Here is a 21,994-nt window from a genome sequence, read left to right on the forward strand (position 1 = left end):
TAATGAGCAACGCAGCAGTGATGCCTTTAGCGGCTGTAATGTGCCTGTACAATAAGCAATGCAGCCGTGTTGCCGCGACCACTAAGCAATTGTCGCTGATTGGTCGCGGCCTATCTGCCGCGACCAATCAGCAAGGCAGGATTTCCATGACAGACAGACAGAATTAGACAATTATATAGTAGATGGAGCTATGTGAGGTCTTACTTTTTTACGTGGTACCATTTTTGGATATGTGCAATGTTTTGATCATTTTATTGCTTGGTTACTTTTTAGTTAGAAAAAAAAATTCTAGTGTGTGTGGTGTTTGTTTGTTTTTTTTTTGTTTTTTTTGGGGGGGGGGTAGACTTAACTAGTTTTTAAATTATAGTTGTTGTTGTTATTATTGCGCCATTTGTTCCATGGTGTTTTAAATTTGAAAAGAGGTCTACATAATAAAGACATGTACATAATCTTGAACCAAATGAGTGAGAGTGGTACAGGAGGAGGGAGGACCCTGCCCGCGAGGGCTCGGTCTATAAGAATATTCTGTATTGTGCCCCCTTAAGGAATTGCTATCTTTATTATGCAGAAAACGAAGGTAATTGCATGTGAAGACCAGCCACAGTCTGGGCTTAAAAATATTTCCAAGACCGTGCTGATGCCTCAAATGGCATGGTAGCTCATCAACACCCCACAATTGTCACATAGTAGTGGGGGAGGACAGCTGTCTCCTGAACAGATCCTGGTCTGCTTTAATCCATTTAAAGTGAACCTGTGACATCATTTCAAGCATCTAAACCAGACCTGGGCAAAGTGCGCACCATGCCTGCCCGCTCGATGTCTCCATCTGCACTGACTGCGTTGCTGGAACAGGAGCCACTTCCTCCACCTATCAGCGTGTGAAACAGCCGACACGATAACGTGTCAGCTGTATACTACAAAGAGTCAGCGCACCAGAAACGCTGAGACAGGAGCAGAGCGCGGGGGAACTTGACAGAGGTGAGTATGTGGTGTGTTTTTATAATATATTATAATATAGGGGGTGTCGTGCAGCACATGGGGGGGGGTGGCTATGGGATTGACTTGCGCATGGGGAGGTTATGGCGGTGTCGTGTAGAACAAGAGGAGGCTGTGGGGGGGGCCCCAGATGCAGTGTATGTGGGGAGGCTGTGGGGGGGGCCCCAGATGCAGTGTATGTGGGGAGGCTGTGGGGGGGGGGGCCCCAGATGCAGTGTATGTGGGGAGGCTGTGGGGGGGGGCCCCAGATGCAGTGTATGTGGGGAGGCTGTGGGGGGGGCCCCAGATACAGTGTATGTGGGGAGGATGTGGGGGGGGGCCCAGATGCAGTGTATGTGGGGAGGATGTGGGGGGGGGGCCCAGATGCAGTGTATGTGGGGAGGATGTGGGGGGGGGCCCAGATGCAGTGTATGTGGGGAGGCTGTGGGGGGGGGCCCAGATGCAGTGTATGTGGGGAGGATGTGGGGGGGGGCCCAGATGCAGTGTATGTGGGGAGGATGTGGGGGGGGGCCCAGATGCAGTGTATGTGGGGAGGCTGTGGGGGGGGGCCCAGATGCAGTGTATGTGGGGAGGCTGTGGGGGGGGGCCCAGATGCAGTGTATGTGGGGAGGCTGTGGGGGGGGGGCCCAGATGCAGTGTATGTGGGGAGGCTGTGGGGGGGGGGCCCAGATGCAGTGTATGTGGGGAAGGGCTGTACTCGGGTTAAAGTGGGATGTCAGCATACTTAATTCTGCTCAATATTAAGTGATACAATTAATATTATCAATAATATAATTATAATATATCGATATTAATATTGAGTAGAATTAAGTTCAGCCTATTGGTTCGGCCTCCACACTAGTCAGTCTCTCATGTGGCCCCTTGGGAAAAATTAATCGCCCACCCCTGATCTTAACGGTCCTCAGTGTGTTGTTAGTGAAGTAATGTGCATCACTTACATTTGTTTAATTAAACTCAGCACTGTAATGATGTCCAAAAAGCCTTTATATAGTTATGATACCTGCTCGTTTAGTCCTAGGGGTGTGATTTCTTTTTCTGTTTAGTCATGGGCGTCACCACCTACACAATTTGATTTCCCTGGTTGCGCCGACATCCCTGGAATCCAACGCTTGTGCAGTGTCGAGCGGGCAGCCGCGTTTGTGCAGAGTGGAGCCGGTCGCGCTTGCGCAGTGACAATGCTCCACACTCAACCCTGTGCAACTGCGGCCCGCTCCTCTCTCGACACTGCACAAGCGCGGGATTTCAGTGAAGTCAGCGCAGCAAGGGAAATCAATCACATTGAGTGGGTGGCAACGCCCATGACTAAACAGAAAGTGAATCACACCCCTATGACTAAATGAGCAGATACAATATAATTACTGTGTATAAAGGGCTTTTTGAACATCATCACAACGCTTTGTTTAATGAAGGAAAAAATGTGTAATGCAAACATGCTGGGGATGGTTTAGATGCTTGAAATGACGTGACAGATCCCCTTAAATGCAGTTTTCAGAGATGGTTAAACAGCAGCGATGGGAATTGGCTGTGGTCGCGCTGTTGGCGGAAGTGCCGGCTGTATGATACAGACAGAACCTGTTGTATGCGCTCCTGAGCCCGCTCCATATAATGCACATCGGACCTGAGACATGTACGCCACAGATCATTAAAGGTTATTTAGAGATAGACTGACTGTCTCGGCGTCAGGGTGTGACTGAGAGTGGGATGATGTCATCCCAATAATTAAAAGTGGTAATTAAAGACTTCCTGAATTTCTCAACCCTGTGGGAGGTGCTCAGCCTTTCCCATGTAATAAAACTATTGTCCCAAATTAAAGGCTTTTAAATTAAAGGCTTTCTTAGTTTTATGTAATTAGCTTAATTACTGCATAATAAAGTTTTACAACTTTCATCTTTCTACCAGTATGACTTTGATACAATTCTTCATAAGTTTACTAATTGGACCCGTAGAAGCGCTCGGGTAGCGCGAAATGGCCGTTGTCAGCTAATTCGCATCTTTTGTCACGATCCCGACTTGACATGTAATATATGTGTCAATAAAGCAGCAATATAATTATCCCGATGAGTGCGACCCTTTTTCTTCATGGAGTTACTAATTGGACCGTTTCTTCACTGGGCACTGCCTCTTCCAATGTTAAGACCTGAAAAAACATTCAGCGAGCGTCTAATGTACACCAACTTGTGGCTCTCAAGTTATTGTAATACTACTACTCCTACCGTGCTCTGACGGCTGCAGGCTGCACGAAAAAATGTCGGAATTAGCCACGTCCACCAATTGGGAAGCCTTCATGAGTGCGACATCGTGGGTGACGACTGGTCTTTTGAATGATGGGTGCATTACCGGATAACAGACCCACCACTATGTGCTGGACCTGCTCTGGCTCATCGGGAGTATCTAAGGGTTTAGCCATCTTGGCCCATGATTATGAAGCTTCTCTCATATTATTGCTCAGAGCTTGAAATCTTCATGGACAGGAGGAGATGGTAAATCTTCAATGTCATGTACATGCTGATTGTTCCGCGCCACATGTTGAACTTCTGGAACATTCTACCTTGACTATTAAGGCTATGTGCACATGTAGCGGAACTCTCGAAGTTACCGCGAGAATTCCAGAATTCCATTCCGCGGGAAAACTGCATTTTAAACTCTCGCGATTTTCCCATGGAAAAACTAGCGATTTGCAAGCGTAATTAGCTTGCAGAATGCTAGTGTTTTCCAAGCGATCTGTAGCATCGCTTAGAGAACTGATTGACAGGTTGGTCACACTCGTCAAACATAGTGTTTGACAAGTGTGACCAACTTTTTACTATTGAGGCTGCCTATGCGGCATCAATAGTAAAAGAATGTTAAAAATAGAAAAAAATAAAAAATAGTGTTATATTCACCTTCCGGCATCCCGCGCAGCCTTCCCGGGCCTCAGCGACCCTCCTGTTCCCAGTAATGCCTTGCGAGACCTTTGATGACGTTGCGGTCTCGCGATAATGTAGCGATCTCGCGAGGAATAGGGACTGCTACATTATCGTGAGACTGCGACATCATCAAAGGTCTCGCAAGGCATTACTGGGAACAGGAGCGTCGCTGAGGCCCGGGAAGGCTGCGCGGGATGCTGGAAGGTGAATATAACACCATTTTTTATTCTATTTTTTTTTTTTCACAGGGATCTGGTACCCAAAGCCCGGAGGACAGTCTCCTCTCCTCCGGACCGTGGGTACCATCCGCAAATGTTCTGCTTACTTTTCGGATAAGTGGAACAATGCAATCCTATGGGTGCGGGATCGCTGCGATTCCGCAAAATAATGAGCATGCTGCGGATTTCTCCACTATGCGATTCCACCGCTGGAAAATCCGCAGCATTGCGGAATCCCATAGGATTGCATGGGATGCTGTGTTTTTTGCGTTTTCGCGGCAAAATCACGCGTTAAAAACGCTGTGAAAGCGCAAAAAAAGCGACGTGTGGACGCATCCTTAATGTTTCGACTATAAATAGGTGGGGACATTAGTTGTAACATTTGTGTGTGTGTGTATATATGTGTGTGTGTGTGTGTGTGTGTGTGTGTGTGTATATATATACACACACACACACATGTGTGTGTATATTCTCAAAACAACACATAGACCAGCTAACCTCCGAACTCTGGATGGTAAATACCTGTTTCCTCTGTGTTGCACGGACCAAGACTGGGAACAAGTCCAACAATGTAGAAATCATGGCAGAAGAGTCCAGCAAGCGTAAACTTCAGGTGGTATAATAAAATCCAAGAATTTTTATTGCAGATAATTTAAAAAATCCAGAGTTCAGTAACCAGATGCAGACATAATGCTGAACAGACTACGCGTTTCGGCGGTTACAACTGCCGCCTTCACGGTCTCAAAACAGTCTCTGTTCAGCATTATGTCTGCATCTTGTTACTGAACTCTGGATTTTTTTTAAATTATCTGCAATAAAAATTCTTGGATTTTATTATACCACCTGAAGTTTCCGCTTGCTGGACTTTTCTGCCTTGAAAATATATATACAGTGGGGAAAAAAAGTATTTAGTCAGTCAGCAATAGTGCAAGTTCCACCACTTAAAAAGATGAGGGGCGTCTGTAATTTACATCATAGGTAGACCTCAACTATGGGAGAGAAACTGAGAAAAAAAAATCCAGAAGATCACATTGTCTGTTTTTTTTTCTTTTTATTTGCATATTATGGTGGAAAATAAGTATTTGGTCAGAAACAAAATTTCATCTCAATACTTTGTGATATATCCTTTGTTGGCAATGACAGAGGTCAAACGTTTTCTGTAAGTCTTCACAAGGTTGCCACACACTGTTGTTGGTATGTTGGCCCATTCCTCCATGCAGATCTCCTCTAGAGCAGTGATGTTTTTGGCTTTTCGCTTGGCAACACGGACTTTCAACTCCCTCCAAAGGTTTTCTATAGGGTTGAGATCTGGAGACTATAATTGTTGTTGGTATGTTGGCCCATTCCTCCATGCAGATCTCCTCTAGAGCAGTGATGTTTTTGGCTTTTCGCTTGGCAACACAGACTTTCAACTCCCTCCAAAGGTTTTCTATAGGGTTGAGATCTGGAGACTATAATTAAACAAAACCGTTGGCACAACCCTGTAGTATTAGTGGTGCTCAAGTAGGATCCCAATCCGTGACTCGTGATATACAAAAACTTGGCACACACTCGTGGATTCTGATGCAGAAAAGTGATTGATTTTAATAAAGTACAGTACATACAAATAGACGTTTCGGTCTATGACCTTCATCAGTGTACGTGAGACTGTACTGTGAGCTCAAAAATAACTGGGCATAAATCTAGAAATCCAATAAATGAGGAGGCACAAAAGGCCGTTTCTCGTGGCTTGTAAATAGTAAATGGACGCGGTATCCGCCGCAAGTCAATAGCTGATGAAGGTCATAGACCGAAACGTCTATTTGTATGTACTGTACTTTATTAAAATCAATCACTTTTCTGCATCAGAATCCACGAGTGTGTGCCAAGTTTTTGTATATCACGAGATCTGGAGACTGGCTAGGCCACTCCAGGACCTTGAAATGCTTCTTACGAAGCCACTCCTTCGTTGCCCTGGCGGTGTGCTTTGGATCATTGTCATGTTGATAGACCCAGCCACGTTTCAACTTCAATGCCCTTGCTGATGGAAGGAGGTTTACACTCAAAATCTCACGATACATGGCCCCATTCATTCTTTCATGTACACGGATCAGTCGTCCTGGCCCCTTTGCAGAGAAACAGCCCCAAAGCATAATGTTTCCACCACCATGCTTTACAGTAGGTATGGTGTTTGGAGGAAAAAGAATACTGAGTTGCATCCATCAAACACGACAAGTTGTGTTTCTACCAAACAGTTCCAGTTTGGTTTCATCAGACCATAGGACATTCTCCCAAAACTCCTCTGGATCATCCAAATGCTCTCTAGCAAACTTCAGACGGGCCCGGACATGTACAGGCTTAAGCAGTGGGACACGTCTGGCACTGCAGGATCTGAGTCCATGGTGGCGTAGTGTGTTACTTATGGTAGGCCTTGTTACATTGGTCCCAGCTCTCTGCAGTTCATTCACTAGGTCCCCCCGCGTGGTTCTGGGATTTTTGCTCACCGTTCTTGTGATCATTCTGACCCCACGGGGTGGGATTTTGCGTGGAGCACCAGATCGAGGGAGATTATCAGTGGTCTTGTATGTCTTCCATTTTCTAATTATTGCTCCCACAGTTGATTTCTTCACTCCAAGCTGGTTGGCTATTGAAGATTCAGTCTTCCCAGCCTGGTGCAGGGCTACAATTTTGTTTCTGGTGTCCTTTGACAGCTCTTTGGTCTTCACCATAGTGGAGTTTGGAGTCAGACTGAGGGTTTGCACAGGTGTCTTTTTATACTGATAACAAGTTTAAACAGGTGCCATTACTACAGGTAATGAGTGGAGGAAAGAGGACTCTTAAAGAAGAAGTTACAGGTCTGTGAGAGCCAGAAATCTTGATTGCTTGTTTCTGACCAAATACTTATTTTCCACCATAATATGCAAATAAAATGAAAAAAAAAACAGACAATGTGATTTTCTGGATTTTTTTTTTTTCTCAGTTTGTCTCCCATAGTTGAGGTCTACCTATGATGTAAATTACAGACGCCTCTCATCTTTTTAAGTGGTGGAACTTGCACTATTGCTGACTGACTAAATACTTTTTTTCCCCACTGTGTGTGTGTGTGTGTGTGTGTGTGTGTGTGTGTATATATATATATATATATATATATATATATATATATATATATGTGTGTGTTAAATACTCCATATTAATATCCATATATAACAAAATAAGTTGTGGAATTTTTGACACAGAGCACTAGGCTTAGTGCTAAACTAATTTTTCCTGTTCTCTCCAATGACTTTTCAGTAGTCTTATTATCATCACAGACATGGATACAATGACTCGTAATGCCTCTATATATTGTAGATAGCTCACTAAAGTACTGTTACTGGTCTTTGAACTCCTGACTCTTCTGATAAAGAGCCTGCTGAAAAGTATACTTCAGGCATTGTCAGGTTGGCAGTGTTAAATTGATTAAAATGATACCTGGGGTGAAGACCTCAGTCTTGTGGTTATAGTGTAATCAGTGTTAGAAATTTTCAGTTAATGACATGCCTGTGCTCCGAGGCGGGACTGTAGGCAGAATCTTATCTTCAGAGAGACCTGCCCACAGGCCGCCCCAGCACATCAGTCTGTGCGTCTGTCTCTGAGGAGGAACATGTTTGTGCATGGGGGCAGCCTGTAGGCAGGTGTCTCTTTGGGTCTCTCTGGTTTAGAGAAGGAAGATAGAATTTGTGCCCATAGTTTTGCCCTGGAGCACAGGCATCTCCTTATCTGAAAACTTTTAACATTGATTACACAAGAACAACAGGACAGATTTCTTCACCCCAGATATCATTTTAAACCGTTTAAACACTGCCAGCCTGACATTGTCTGTAGTTTACTTGGCAAAATCCTGCTGACTTTTCTTAAAACGAACCTGCTTTAAGGAGAAAAAAAAAACACTTCTCAGAGGCTGTATCATGATTTCCTTAAATCAAAATTCTAAATTTTTTTTTCTTTCATTATTTTTAGTTATCCATATTTCCAAAAATAATATCCCCAGACTAATACACTATTATATAAAGCATAACAACCCTTTGCGCTGTCCGAGGATCCCTAACCCTGCTGCCAATCAATTCTGTACGTGACTGTATCCTCAGTATAAAAAATATACATTTTATTGGAGACAATTAATAGAAAATTGCAGTAAAACTTACATCTTCTCACTGTTTATCTCAAAATAAAAAACAATATCAATTATAATTGGCATAAAAAAAAGCCAGAATGATGAACAATCCCTTTTCGAGTTTGTGCAGTCCTTGATTGATTGGACACTGCTCCCAATGTTAGGAGGCTCTTAAAATATGAGAACGTTTCCACGTGGTGATTGTAGTATTTGTGATGAGGCCCCACAGACCCTCGTGCACACGGCAGCACTACAAGGCGGTGACCTATCGAAGTCCACGAGCCTCTGTGGAATCCATCACCTTATCTTATACATAAGCAGATACAATGTGATCTCTACACATGATGGGTTTGATGCTGGTTTGTATACGATTAGACCAAAAGAACAACCTAGCCTCCAAACAAGTGAAAAGTTGCATATTTTTGGGTCTGACCCAAATGGTTTGAATTGAGTGGTGGTCCCTCGTGAACACCTTCGCTCTATATACTGTTTAGGGGGCTGTGGGACGTTCCCGAGTACCACCCTGTAGGTGGGAGATATGTCATTGTAGCCGTATAAGAGGGTATCACAATATATTTCCAATCAGTGACGGCAAGCCAAGAGACATTGTGGTATCGTGAACAGAATATTCCATGGGATCCTCTGCATGTTTTTTGCTCTCTGGCGTTGAGGATGTTGGGAGTTGCGGTGATGATATCGCTGTCAGGTCATGTTTGCGCTCGTTACCTGGAGAGTCCCCCAGCGGTGTATTAGACTTTGTGGTGCGAATCATTTACACTCCACACATTAAATATTTCTCTTTTATTTGCTAATTATTTTCCACTAATTGCTTCTTTGAGAGCTTAATAGCCGTGCGTGTAAAGTTTCCTAATTGCCATGTAATTATTCACTGTGAGCGCGTGTATGAGAGAGAGCGAAAATAAATCTGTCTCTGGGCTGAAGGTTCGCTCCTTCTGGAGATGTTAGGAGCTAAAAGTCTCAGCTCTTCACGCTAGTTCTTAAAGGGATTATTTAAGTCATTTTGTGCAGGGATATGTCCACACGACCTAGGATACTTGTAATGAACCTACAAACATTTTCTCTCTTCCTCTCAGGTGACCTTTGATGATGCCGCAGTTTATTTCTCAGAGGAACAATGGCAGAACCTGGAGGACTTTCAGAAGAAAATATACAAGGAGCTCATCAAGGAAATCTATCAGACTATGCTGGCGCTGGGTAAGGATGGCGGTCATATAGATGTTGGTTATCGGTGATGAGCAAAGCAGACAAAATTCTGCCGGTCACTCACGTCAGAGGTGTTCCCGATGCAAAACATCTCCCACCATTTTGCTGAAATCCACACAAAAGAATCAGAGCATTGGGAGCGGCTGGCTGCTATTTTCCTACCTGTAATAACTCTGTCCATTTCTTGTACTTCACCGGACCTGTGATTTGCTTTTAGGATGAGTCTGTTTAATCCCATGTAATTTACCACAAAGCTTAAACTTGTATATCCCCATCTAAAGCTAGTTTCACACTAGTGTATGGCAGAGCTGCGAAGGGATGCGGACTTCCACTGTGAGCCTCTGCCCACTGCCACACCTCCTCCAGTCTGCTCCACCTACATCTGCAAGCGGCCTGCGTACCTATCTTTAACATTGGGTACGCAGGCCATGCGGATGCCTCCGCATGCGTCGTTTTGACGGTGCAGCGACCGCAACAAAATACAACACGTTGCGTTCAGTGCAGGTCACCACACCGTCAAAACGACGCATGTGGAGGCATCCGCATACATCCGCATGGCCTGCATACCCAATGTTAAAGATAGGTACGCAGGCCGCATGCAGATGTAGGTGGAGCTGACTGGAGGAGGTGTGGAAGTGGGCGGAGCTTCACAAAGGAAGTCCGCAGCTCTGCCATATGCTAGTCTGAAACTAGCCTAAGTAAATCTGCACCAAATGAAGGTGTTTGTCCTGGTGTTTGCTAATGCAGTTCATGGCCAAATAACGGACTTAAGGTCTTCTGGCTATAGCCGCCGGATCAGTAGTTAGAATCCCCTTTTAGGTGGTAAAAATACATTTTTTTTCTTTTTTTTTTTTTCCAATCGTCTTGTGTCACTTTGCATACTTTCTGAAAAGCATTTGAAGGGTTAATAAACTAACGGAAAGCAATTTTCAATATGTCGAGAGGCGCTGCTTTTAAAATATTATCACTTTTGGGGGATATATATTGGCCCCCCAAAGTAATTTCAAAACTGAATTGGTCCCTTAAAGTTCTGTAAATTTTCCTTGCAAAACAATGAAAAATTACTGCTACATTTTTAAACCTTTCAATATGTTAACAAAATGGAGTTGATGTAAAGCAGACATGAGGGAAATGTTATTTATTATTGTCTTTGTGTGTTTTGACTGTCTGGATTTAAGAGATAATCAAAGTTTGAAAAATGCTAATTTTTTTTGAAAATTTTTTCTCAAATTTCTGATATTTTTAGAAATAAACAAAACATATCAACATAAGTTTACCATTATCGTAAAGTATATTGTGCCATGAAAAAACAACGTCCAAATCAATTGGAAATATTGACGCGTTGCAGAGTTATCGCTACATAAAATGACAATAGTCAGATTTCAAAAATTTGGCCGTCATTAAGGGGTTAAATCAAATTGGTGATATTGTTGTCCAATTTAGTTCTCTTATTTATTCCATTGTTTTACAGGATATCGCATCCCAAAACCAGACATTGTGTCCCGTATTGAGCGGGGAGAAGAACCATGCGTTGATGCCAGCAAGAAGTCGAAACAGCAAGAACCACAGCCAGAGGGCACCCCAGATGGCAGCAAAGGTGCGCAGTGTCTATTATATTTCCTAATATTTAATATGCAAATAAAACTGGAATCATTTCTAAGGTACTAAACTGTCAGGGTAGAAACAAGGGCTTTATAAGCATCTAATTGCCTCTATATACAAGAATATACGGTAACTACTATAATGCTGCCCCTATGTACAAGAATATAACTACTATAATACTGCTCCTATGTACAAGAATATAACTACTATAATACTGCCTCCTATGTACAAGAATATAACTACTATAATACTGGCCCCTATGTACAAGAATATAACTACTATAATACTGCCCCTATGTACAAGAATATACGGTAACTACTATAATACTGCTCCTATGTACAAAAATTTAACTACTATAATACTGCCCCTATGTACAAGAATATAACTACTATAATACTGCTCCCTATATACAAGAATATAACTACTATAATACTGCCTCCTATGTACAAAAATATAACTACTATAATACTGCCTCCTATGTACAAGAATATAACTACTATAATACTGCCCCTATGTACAAGAATATAACTACTGTAATACTGCCCCTATGTACAAGAATATAACTGCTATAATACTGCTCCTATAGTAATTATATTCTTGTACATAGAGGCAGTATTATAGTAGTTATATTCTTGTACATAGGGGCAGTATTATAGTAGTTATATTCTTGTACATAGGAGCAGTATTATAGTAGTTATATTCTTGTACATAGGAGCAGTATTATAGTAGTTATATTCTTGTACATAGGAGGCAGTATTATATACAAGAATATAACTACTGTAATACTGCCCCTATGTACAAGAATATAACTACACTGCGTGCAGAATTATTAGGCAAGCTGTATTTGAGAGGATTCTTTTTATTATTGAACAACTACACTCACTGGCCACTTTATTAGGTACACCTGTCCAACTGTGTGTTAAGACTTAATTTCTAATCAGCCAATCACATGGCGGCAACTCAGTGCATTTAGGCATGTAGACATGGTCAAGACAATCTCCTGCAGTTCAAACCGAGCATCAGTATGGGGAAGAAAGGTGATTTGAGTGCCTTTGAACATGGCATGATTGTTGGTGCCAGAAGGGCTGGTCTGAGAATTTCAGAAACTGCTGATCTACTGGGATTTTCACGCACAACCATCTCTAGGGTTTACAGAGAATGGTCCGAAAAAGAAAAAAAATCCAGTGAGCGGCAGTTCTGTGGCCGGAAATGCCATGTTGATGCCAGAGGTCAGAGGAGAATGGGCAGACTGGTTCGAGCTGATAGAAAGGCAACAGTGACTCAAATTGCCACCCGTTACAACCAAGGTAGGCAGAAGAGCATCTCTGAACGCACAGTGCGTCGAACTTTGAGGCAGATGGGCTACAGCAGCAGAAGACCACACCGGGTACCACTCCTCTCAGCTAAGAACAGGAAACTGAGGCTACAATTTGCACAAGCTCATCGAAATTGGACAGTAGAAGATTGGAAAAACGTTGCCTGGTCTGATGAGTCTCGATTTCTGCTGCGACATTCGGATGGTCGGGTCAGAATTTGGCGTAAACAACATGAAAGCATGGATCCATCCTGCCTTGTATCAACGGTTCAGGCTGGTGGTGGTGGTGTCATGGTGTGGGGAATTTTTTCTGGGCACTCTTTGGGCCCCTTGGTACCAATTGAGCATCGTTGCAACGCCACAGCCTACCTGAGTATTGTTGCTGACCATGTCCATCCCTTTGTGACCACAATGTACCCAACATCTGATGGCTACTTTCAGCAGGATAATGCGCCATGTCATAAAGCTCGAATCATCTCAGATTGGTTTCTTGAACATGACAATGAGTTTACTGTACTCAAATGGCCTCCTCAGTCACCAGATCTCAATCCAATAGAGCATCTTTGGGATGTGGTGGAACGGGAGATTCGCATCAGGGATGTGCAGCCGACAAATCTGCGCCAACTGTGTGATGCCATCATGTCAATATGGTCCAAAATCTCTGAGGAATGCTTCCAGCACCTTGTTGAATCTCTGCCACGAAGAATTGAGGCCGTTCTGAAGGCAAAAGGGGGTCCAACCCCTTACTAGCATGGTGTACCTAATAAAGTGGCCAGTGAGTGTATGTTCTCAATCAACCCAAAAGACTCATAAATATCAAAGCTTAATATGTTTGGAAGTTGGAGTGGGTTTTTTTTTTAGATTTGGCTATCTTAGGAGGATATCTGTTTTTTCAGGTAACTTTTACTGTGCAGAATTATTAGGGAACTTAATAAAAACCAAATATATACCCATCTCACTCATTTATTTTCACCAGGTAAACCAATATGACAACACAAAATTTAGAAATAAACATTTCTGACATTCAAAAACAAAACTCAGTTACCAATATAGCTTTCACCTTTCTTTCTGATGACACTCCCCTTCCTTCCATCCATAGATTCTGTCAGTTGCTGGATCTGTTTACGATCCACATTGCAATGTGCCGCAGCCACCACAGCCTCCCAGACACTGTCCTCAGAGGTGTACTGTTTTCCCTCCCTGTAGATGTCACGTTTTATGAGGGACCACAGGTTCTCTATGGGGTTCAGATCAGGTGAACAAGGGGGCATGTCATTATTTTTTCTTCTTTTAGACCTTTACTGGGCAGCCACGCTATGGAGTATTTGGATGCATGTGATGGAGCATTGTCCTGCAGGAAAATCATGTTTTTCTTGAACGATACCAACTTCTTCCTGTACCACTGCTTGAAGAAGGTGTCCTCCAGAAACTGGCAGTAGGTCTGGGAGTTGAGCTTCACTCCATCCTCAACCCGAAAAGGTCCAACAAGTTCATCTTTGATGATACCAGCCCATATCAGTACCCCACCTCCACCTTGCTGGCGTCTGAGTCAGAGTGGAGTTCTCTGCCCTTTACTGATCCAGCCTCGGGCCCATCCATCTGGCCCATCAAGAGTCACACTCATTTCATCAGTCCATAAAACCTTAGAAAAATCAGTCTTAAGATATTTCTTGACGTTTTATCTTATGTTTCTTGTTCAAAGGTGGTCATTTTTCAGCCTTCCTTACCTTGGCCATGTCCCTGAGTATGGCACACCTTGTGCTTTTTGATACTCCAGTAACGCTGCAGCTCTGATATGTGGCAAATGGCATCTTGGCAGCTTGATGCTTGATTTTCCTCAATTCATGGGCAGTTCTTTTGCGCCTTTTTTTTATCAACACGCTTCTTGCGACCCTGTTGGATTTTTGCCATGAAACGCTTGATTGTTCGGTGATCACGCTTCAAAAGTTTGTCAATTTCAAGACTGCTGCATCCCTCTGCAAGACATCTCACAATTTTTGACTTTTCAGAGTCCGTCAAATCTTTCTTCAGACCCATTTTGCCAAAGGAAACGAAGTTGCCTAATAATTAAGCACACCTTATATAGGGTTTTGATATTAGACCACACCCCTCCTCATTACAGAGATGCAAATCACTTGATTTACATAATTGGCAGTTGGCTTTCAAGCCTATGCAGCTTGGATTAGAACAACATGTATAAAAAGGATGATGTGATCAAAATACTCATTTGCCTAATAATGCTGCACACAGTGTACTATAATACTGCTTCTCTGTACAAGAATATAACTACTATAATACTACCCCCATGTACAAGAATATAACTACTCTAATACTGCCCCTATGTACAAGAATATAACTGCTATAATACTGCTCCTATGTACAAGAATATAACTACTATAATACTACCCCCATGTACAAGAATATAACTACTATAATACTGCCTCCTATGTACAAGAATATAACTACTATAATACTGCCTCCTATGTACAAGAATATAACTACTATAATACTGCCTCCTATGTACAAGAATATAACTACTATAATACTGCCCCCTATGTACAAGAATATAACTACTATAATACTGCCCCCTCTGTGCAAGAATATAACTACTATAATACTGCCCCCTCTGTACAAGAATATAACTACTATAATACTGCCCCCTCTGTACAAGAATATAACTACTATAATACTGCCCCCTCTGTACAAGAACATAACTACTGTAATACTGCCTCCTATGTACAAGAATATAACTACTATAAGGCTGAGTTCACACGTCGGGGTTTTTTCGCGGCAGTTTTAAACGCGCGATTTTGCCGTGAAAACGTGAAAAATAAGCATCCCATGCATTCCTATGGGATTCTGCAATGCTGTGCTAATGCTGCAGTTTTTACCGCGGCGGAATCGCTTCGCGGTAAAAAACGCAGCATGCTCATTAATTTAGCGGAATCGCGGCGATTCCGCACCCATAGGAATGCATTGTTCTGCTTACTTTCCGCATGTGGTCATTCGCGCAACGTCAGCGCGAATGACCGAGACGTCGCGATCCCACAAGAACGGACGTCATCGCGGTCATTCTCGCAAAGGATTACTGGGACCCCGGGAGCGTGGAGAGAGGCGGGAAGGCTGCGTGGGACGCCGGAAGTTTTTTTTTTTTTTTTTTTTTTTTTTTTTCCATCCTATCTTTTACTTTTGATGCCGCATAGGCAGCCTCAGTAGTAAAAAGTTGTTCACAGTCGTCAAACACTGTTACACTATGCTACAGATCGCTTGGAAAACGCTAGCAATCCTGCAAGCTGATTATGCTTGCAAAACGCTAGTTTTTCCACGGGAAAATCGCGGGAATTTAAAATCCTAATTTTTTCTTTTTTCTTTTTTTTTTGATTTTTATTTTTTTTCCCCCCGGAATGGAATTCCGGAATTCTCGTGGTAATTTCCGCGAGAGTTCCGCTACGTGTGAATGAAGCCTAATACTGCCTCCTATGTACAAGAATATAACTACTATAAGGCTGGGTTCACACGTAGCGGAAATTACCGTGAGAATTCCGGAATTCCATTCCGTGGGAAAATCGCATTTTGAATTCCCGCGATTTTCCCGCAGAAAAACTAGCATTTTGCAAGTGTTTGACGAGTGTGACCAACTTTTTACTATTGAGGCTGCCTATGCGGCATCAATAGTAAAAGATGGAATGTAAAAAATAATAAAAAAAAAAAATTATTGTTCTCACCTTCCGACGTCCCGCGCAGCCTTCCCGCCTCTCTCTACGCTCCTGGTCCCAGTAATCCTTTGCGACAATTACCGCGATGACGTCCGTTCTCGCAGGATCGCGACATCTCGCGGGCATTCGCGATGACGTCGCGTGAATGACCGAGACTTTGCGATCCCGCGAGAACGGACGTCATCGCTCGCAAAGGATTACTGGGACCGGGAGCGTGGAGAGAGGCGGGAAGGCTGCGCGGGACGTCAGAAGGTGAGAATAACAATATTTTTTATTTTAAATTCTATTTTTTTACAGGGATATGGTACCCAAAGCCCGGAGGACAGTCTCCTCTCCTCCGGACCGTGGGTACCATCCGTAAATGTTCTTACTTTTCGCATGGTGGGCACAGCCACATGTGGAAAGTAAGCAGAAAAATGCATTCCTATGGGTGCGGGATCGCCGCGGTTCCGCGAAATTAATGAGCATGCTGCGTTTTTTACCGCAAAGCGATTCCGCCGCGGTAAAAACCGCACCATTAGCACAGCATTGCGGAATCCCATAGGAATGCATTGGATGCTTATTTTTCTCGGTTTCGCAGAAAATACCGCCGCAGAAACGCGAAACAAACGGTACGTGTGAACGAGGCCTTATACTGCCCCTCTGTACAAGAATATAACTACTATAATACTGCCCCTATGTACAAGAATATAACTACTATAATACTGCTCCCTATATACAAGAATATAACTACTATAATACTGCCTCTATATACAAGAATATAACTACTATAAGGCCGGGGTCACACTGGCGAGGAATACGGCCGAGTGAGAGGCGCTAAAAGCCCGCATTACACACGGACAAATGATTCTCTATGGGGTCCCTCGCACCAGCCGTATATTTCTCATCCGTATTCTACGGTCCGTGCCAATCGCAGCATGCTGCGATTGTCAGCGTACTACGCCCGTAATACGTCAATGCAAGTCTATGGGTGCGCAAAAAATACGGATTGCACACAGACCACACGTTTGACTTGCGAGAAATACGCACCAGGTGTCTTTTAGCAAAGCCGGCAATTCAGTGAGCTATACAGTAAACTCACACTGACAGTTTTAATAAAGAAACGAAAGAATAGATATAGACACATAGAATACATATTCTATGTGTCTATATCTATTCTTTGGTTTCTGTTAGAAACCCTGTCATAGGGCTCCATTATATGTCCATTTTGCAAGCCTGCGAGAAAATCTCGCCATACGGGTTACATACGGATGCTGACATGCGCAAAATACGCGACCACACCTTGCTTACGGATGACCTACGGAGCACTATTTAGGGGTCATTCATCCGTATTACGCCTGTAATCTACAGACCGTATTTTGCGCAGGTTAGTGTGACCCCAGCCTAATTCTGCCTCTCTGTACAAGAATATAACTACTAAAATACTGCCCCTATGTACAAGAATATAACTACTATAATACTGCCCCTATGTACAAGAATATAACTACTATAATACTGCCCCTATATACAAGGATATAACTACTATAATACTGCTCCTATGTACAAGAATATAACTACTATAATACTGCCCCTATATACAAGGATATAACTACTATAATACTGCCCCTCTGTATACAAGAATATAACTACTATAATCCTGCCCCCTATGTACAAGAATATAACTACTATAATACTGCCCCTATGTACAAGAATATAACTACTATAATACTGCTCCTATGTACAAGAATATAACTACTATAATACTGCCCCTATATACAAGGATATAACTACTATAATACTGCTCCTATATACAAGAATATAACTACTATAATACTGCTCCTGTGTAAAAGAATGCAACTACTATAATACTGCCCCTTATATACAAGAATATAACTACTATAATACTGCCCCTGTGTACAAGAATATAACTACTATAATCCTGCCCCCTATGTACAAGAATATAACTACTATAATACTGCCCCTATGTACAAGAATATAACTACTATAATACTGCTCCTATGTACAAGAATATAACTACTATAATACTGCCCCCTATGTACAGAAGAATGTAACTTTATTCCCTGTCCTATAGATAGGATCTAACTTGCTAATCGTTGAGTGTCCCAGCAGTCACACCCCCAACGATCCTGAGAGTGGGGTACTGGAGTCTCTAGTACTGGTTTTGTATCCCTGTCCCGAATAGAGTGGAGATACACATGGGTACCTTTTTGTTTTATTCCTTATCTATGGGACTGAGAAAAATAGCGGAGCACAGTTGCATAGACAATGAGTGAAGGCTGTGCTGAGCCCCAATCTTAGGATTGCTGAGGGTTCCTGTGTTCAGACCTCAAGCAATCAGCAATTTTTTTTTTCCTCCTACCTTATGGATAGTAGATAGCTTAATATTTTTTTTTTAACCCCTTCATGACATGCGCCATATATACTGTATTTTTCGGACTATAAGACGCACTTTTTTCCTCCCATAATGTGGAGGAAAATGTGGGGTGCATCTTATAGTCCGGATGTACCAGCTGTGCTGGGGAGGTAGGGGAGCAGTTTCGGCGGAGCAGTGGGTCACAGAGGCAGGAGCCTGCGGCTAACTCCTGTGCCCGCTGCTAAAGAGAAATGAATATTCATTGCATTCCACGCCCATGGGTGTGGAGGGCAATGAATATTCATTTCTTTTTGGCATCCTGGTATGATTGGCCCCATCCCGTTCTTGGTATGCATGGCCCCATCACAAAAGATAAAAAAAAATTACACTTACCTTCCTGCGCTCCCTTGCAGCTTCCTGCTTCGGTGCCAGCAGCTGCTTTATGCTTGTGAGCAGCGCATGGCAGGGACGTCATGCGCTGCTCACAAGCAGATCACAGTTGCCAGTATACTTACCGGGACTGTTCATCGCAGAGAGATTAAGATAAATGAATATTTACGTGGCCGCCGGCAGCAGCAGCAAGGCTCCGGCTGAGACTGTGTGCGCTACTGAAGAAGAATGAATACTCACTGCTCCCTGCAATGAACAGTCCCGGCTAGTATTCCGGTAGCTGTGCCTGCTTGTGAGCAGCGTACGACGTCTTGAATGTGGTTTTGAGCACCTTGAGGGGTGCAGTTTTTAGAATGGTGTCTGTCACCCCACATGTGATGTGGTCCCTTACAAAAATAAAAAAAATTTTGTTGGAAAAATGACAAATTGCTGCTCAATTTTAAACCTTTCTAATTTACTACTTTAACAAAAAGTTTCAAAAATTTCTGATGTAAAGTAGACATGAGACGTGAGAAATGTTATTTATGAATTATGTTGTGTGACATAATCTCATTTAAGGGCATAAAAATGCCCGCTGCAATAGAAAAACCGGTGAGTGTTGCTTTAGGATGGTAGTCCTGCCTTACATTTCAGCAATGTATCTGATCCATCCTTTATCTCCTTCTTTCCAGATTCTCAGCCGGTGATTAAGGTGGAGCGGGAGTCTCCAGAAGCCTCCACTCCTATGGCTCCAAGTGAGATTTCCTCATCGCAGGAGCGCAGCGGAGCTCAGTGCCCACGTTGCGGGATGTTCTGCAATAACCAGTGCAGAATGGGATTTCAGTGGAATGCAACAGGGATGTATCCCACATCTCCTATGGAAGGAAATCATGCGAAGCCATATATGACCCCTCCACCTGCTTACTTTAATGGGAGCCCAATATCACCTGGATTTGCCAGTAGGGGCGAAGGAATGTCACATCCCACCTCTCCGATGGCTGCTTATGGAAATGCAGGAATGGTTCCTTTGTCTCCACACTATCCTGGTCCCAGCTACAGAAATGCCACCGACCCCAGCCCCCCCTATCCAGTGCCAGAGCGGCATGGAAATCAAGTCTTTGCTTATGAGCAAATGCCCATGGGGCCACCCAGTAGTCATGTCGGTAAGTGTCCAGTTAGAAGGAAAGCTTGAGTCTGTGTCGGTTTGTTGCAGGAACTGGGCTACATTAGTTGTTGACTAATGGCTCTGTCACACACAGCGAGATCGCTGATTTTATGACGCCAAAGTGATCTCGCCTGCGAGATCGCTGTGTGTGACATGTATCAGCGCCGGCTCCCCCGCCGGGTATCGCTGATCGCACTCCAACGTCCTGGGCCATTTTTTGATCATTGGTCTCCCGTTGGCCAGCGCGCATCGCTGCGAGAGACCAACGATCAGCGACACTGGATGGATACCCGCTGTTTACCTTGGATACCAGCTTGCTCACTGGTCCTGATCGCTGGTGGGTCTGTCTAACGATGTCCCAGCGATCCCATCCACGTCAGATCGTTGGTGGGATCGCTGGGACATTGAAGCGTGTAACGGGGCCTTAACATTCCTATTGTCCTGAATAATAGGCTGTGTTATGGAGCGGAACAAGGCATAAGATTGGTGGTAAATCTGACTTTTATCCGTACCTGTATGAACTCTTCATGTATGGCCAAAAACAGAAGAAGATATCTCTGCTGAGCGGCAGTACAGACACTGTTTATTCTGGGTCACCCTTGCCATGATTGTTTGTTCCTCTACACAATTTTTGATATATTGGTCCAAAATTCTGTGCTGATTCGTTTCTTAAAGGGGTTGTTGGCATTTTTTTTAAATTGTTTTTCAACAAGGCTCGGCACCCTACTAAAAATGATTTTAAAAAAAGTCCCTCATTCACCATGGTGCTTCTGGAGTTCCCCACTGTACATCCTATTTTGGTTGTTCAGACATGTGACCAATTCAGTCAATCACTGGCTGTGATTTTTCACATGTCTGTCCTTTCCTGAAGAGGAATCCCTGAAACGTGCATTGAACAATGGCATCTCTACAGAGGAATGTCAGGGGCTCGCTAAGGGCAGTTTCACACGTCAGTATCTCCGGTACGTGTAGTGACAGTTTTCTCACGTATCGGAGACACTGACACACGTAGACACATTCGAATGGATGTGTCTATGCAGATGTCAGTGTGTTTTCACGGACCGTGTCCGTGTGCAAAACACGCTGACATGTCCGTTTTTGTGCACCAGCACGGATCACACGGACCCATACAGGTCAATGGGTCCGTGTAAACACGTACCGCACACGGGTGCTGTCCGTGTGCGATCCGTGTGCGTTTTTCAAAGTCAAAGGGTTAACATTGAAAATAATTTTTCAAAAACACGGATGGTACTCACGGACATACGGATGTCACACGGATGGCATACGGATGCACACGGACACGGATAGCTCCGGTACCGGTTTTTCTGGTACCAGAATTATCTGGACATGTGAAACTGCCCTAAGATAGGATACAATTTTATTTTTATATCCTGGTGTTACCTTGTTAAAAAGGGCTGGGCCGGTGTGGGTAATGGGGCTTTAGTGGTGCATTGTCCACTTCTTCATTGCTTGATGCAGCTGGACCGGAATTTCAGCTCTTCCAAAATGTATAACTTCTGGCGGATGACACAGGTGCGAGGTACACTGGTCTGTTCTGGGGGTGTGCAATGCTTTGTCTGATGCTGCTTGAGTTCCTGAAATGTATATAAGAAGGACCGGACCGTGGGTACCTGTTCTGTCTCATCGGAAACTGTCGGGGCTGTCACCTGTCTGGGGGAAATGTCTAAGGGACCGGACCGATCTTGGTATCTGGGAGCAGAGGGTGTGGCTAAGGGTTTGCAGCCTGAGTGCGAAGTGGTCAGACTTGGCGGGAAGAGAGCGCGCAGCGACGAGAAGTGTATGCTCTGTCCCTCGAGCATCGTTGCAGTGCTGGCCCAAGCTTCCCCGCTGCCGACAGCCGAGGCTGTGAGGAGAGACGTACGGCATGTCTGTTGGCCACCATGAACCAAGGTGCCAAGTGCTCTGGGTCCGAAAGTACCGCGTGCCACCACAGAGATCGGGTGCAGGACCGTTTTCTGCACACCGACCACCCAGTGT

The 21,994-nt window shown here is 43.8% G+C and overlaps 1 protein-coding gene across 1 annotated transcript in view; it reads left to right on the plus strand.

Moving 5' to 3' along the window:
* The window catches only part of LOC141054061 (uncharacterized), a 50,156-nt gene that overhangs the window by 15,689 nt on the left and 12,473 nt on the right, over nt 1-21,994 (plus strand). Inside the window, exons 2-4 of the mRNA XM_073551238.1 lie at nt 9,347-9,467; nt 10,948-11,073; nt 19,524-19,994. Coding sequence (XP_073407339.1) covers nt 9,347-9,467; nt 10,948-11,073; nt 19,524-19,994 — 718 coding nt within the window. The remainder of the gene's footprint in view (nt 1-9,346; nt 9,468-10,947; nt 11,074-19,523; nt 19,995-21,994) is intronic.

Source organism: Dendrobates tinctorius, unplaced genomic scaffold, assembly GCF_039654945.1.
Source record: "Dendrobates tinctorius isolate UK_male_01 unplaced genomic scaffold, ASM3965494v1 ptg000173l, whole genome shotgun sequence".
Lineage (NCBI taxonomy): Eukaryota > Metazoa > Chordata > Amphibia > Anura > Dendrobatidae > Dendrobates > Dendrobates tinctorius.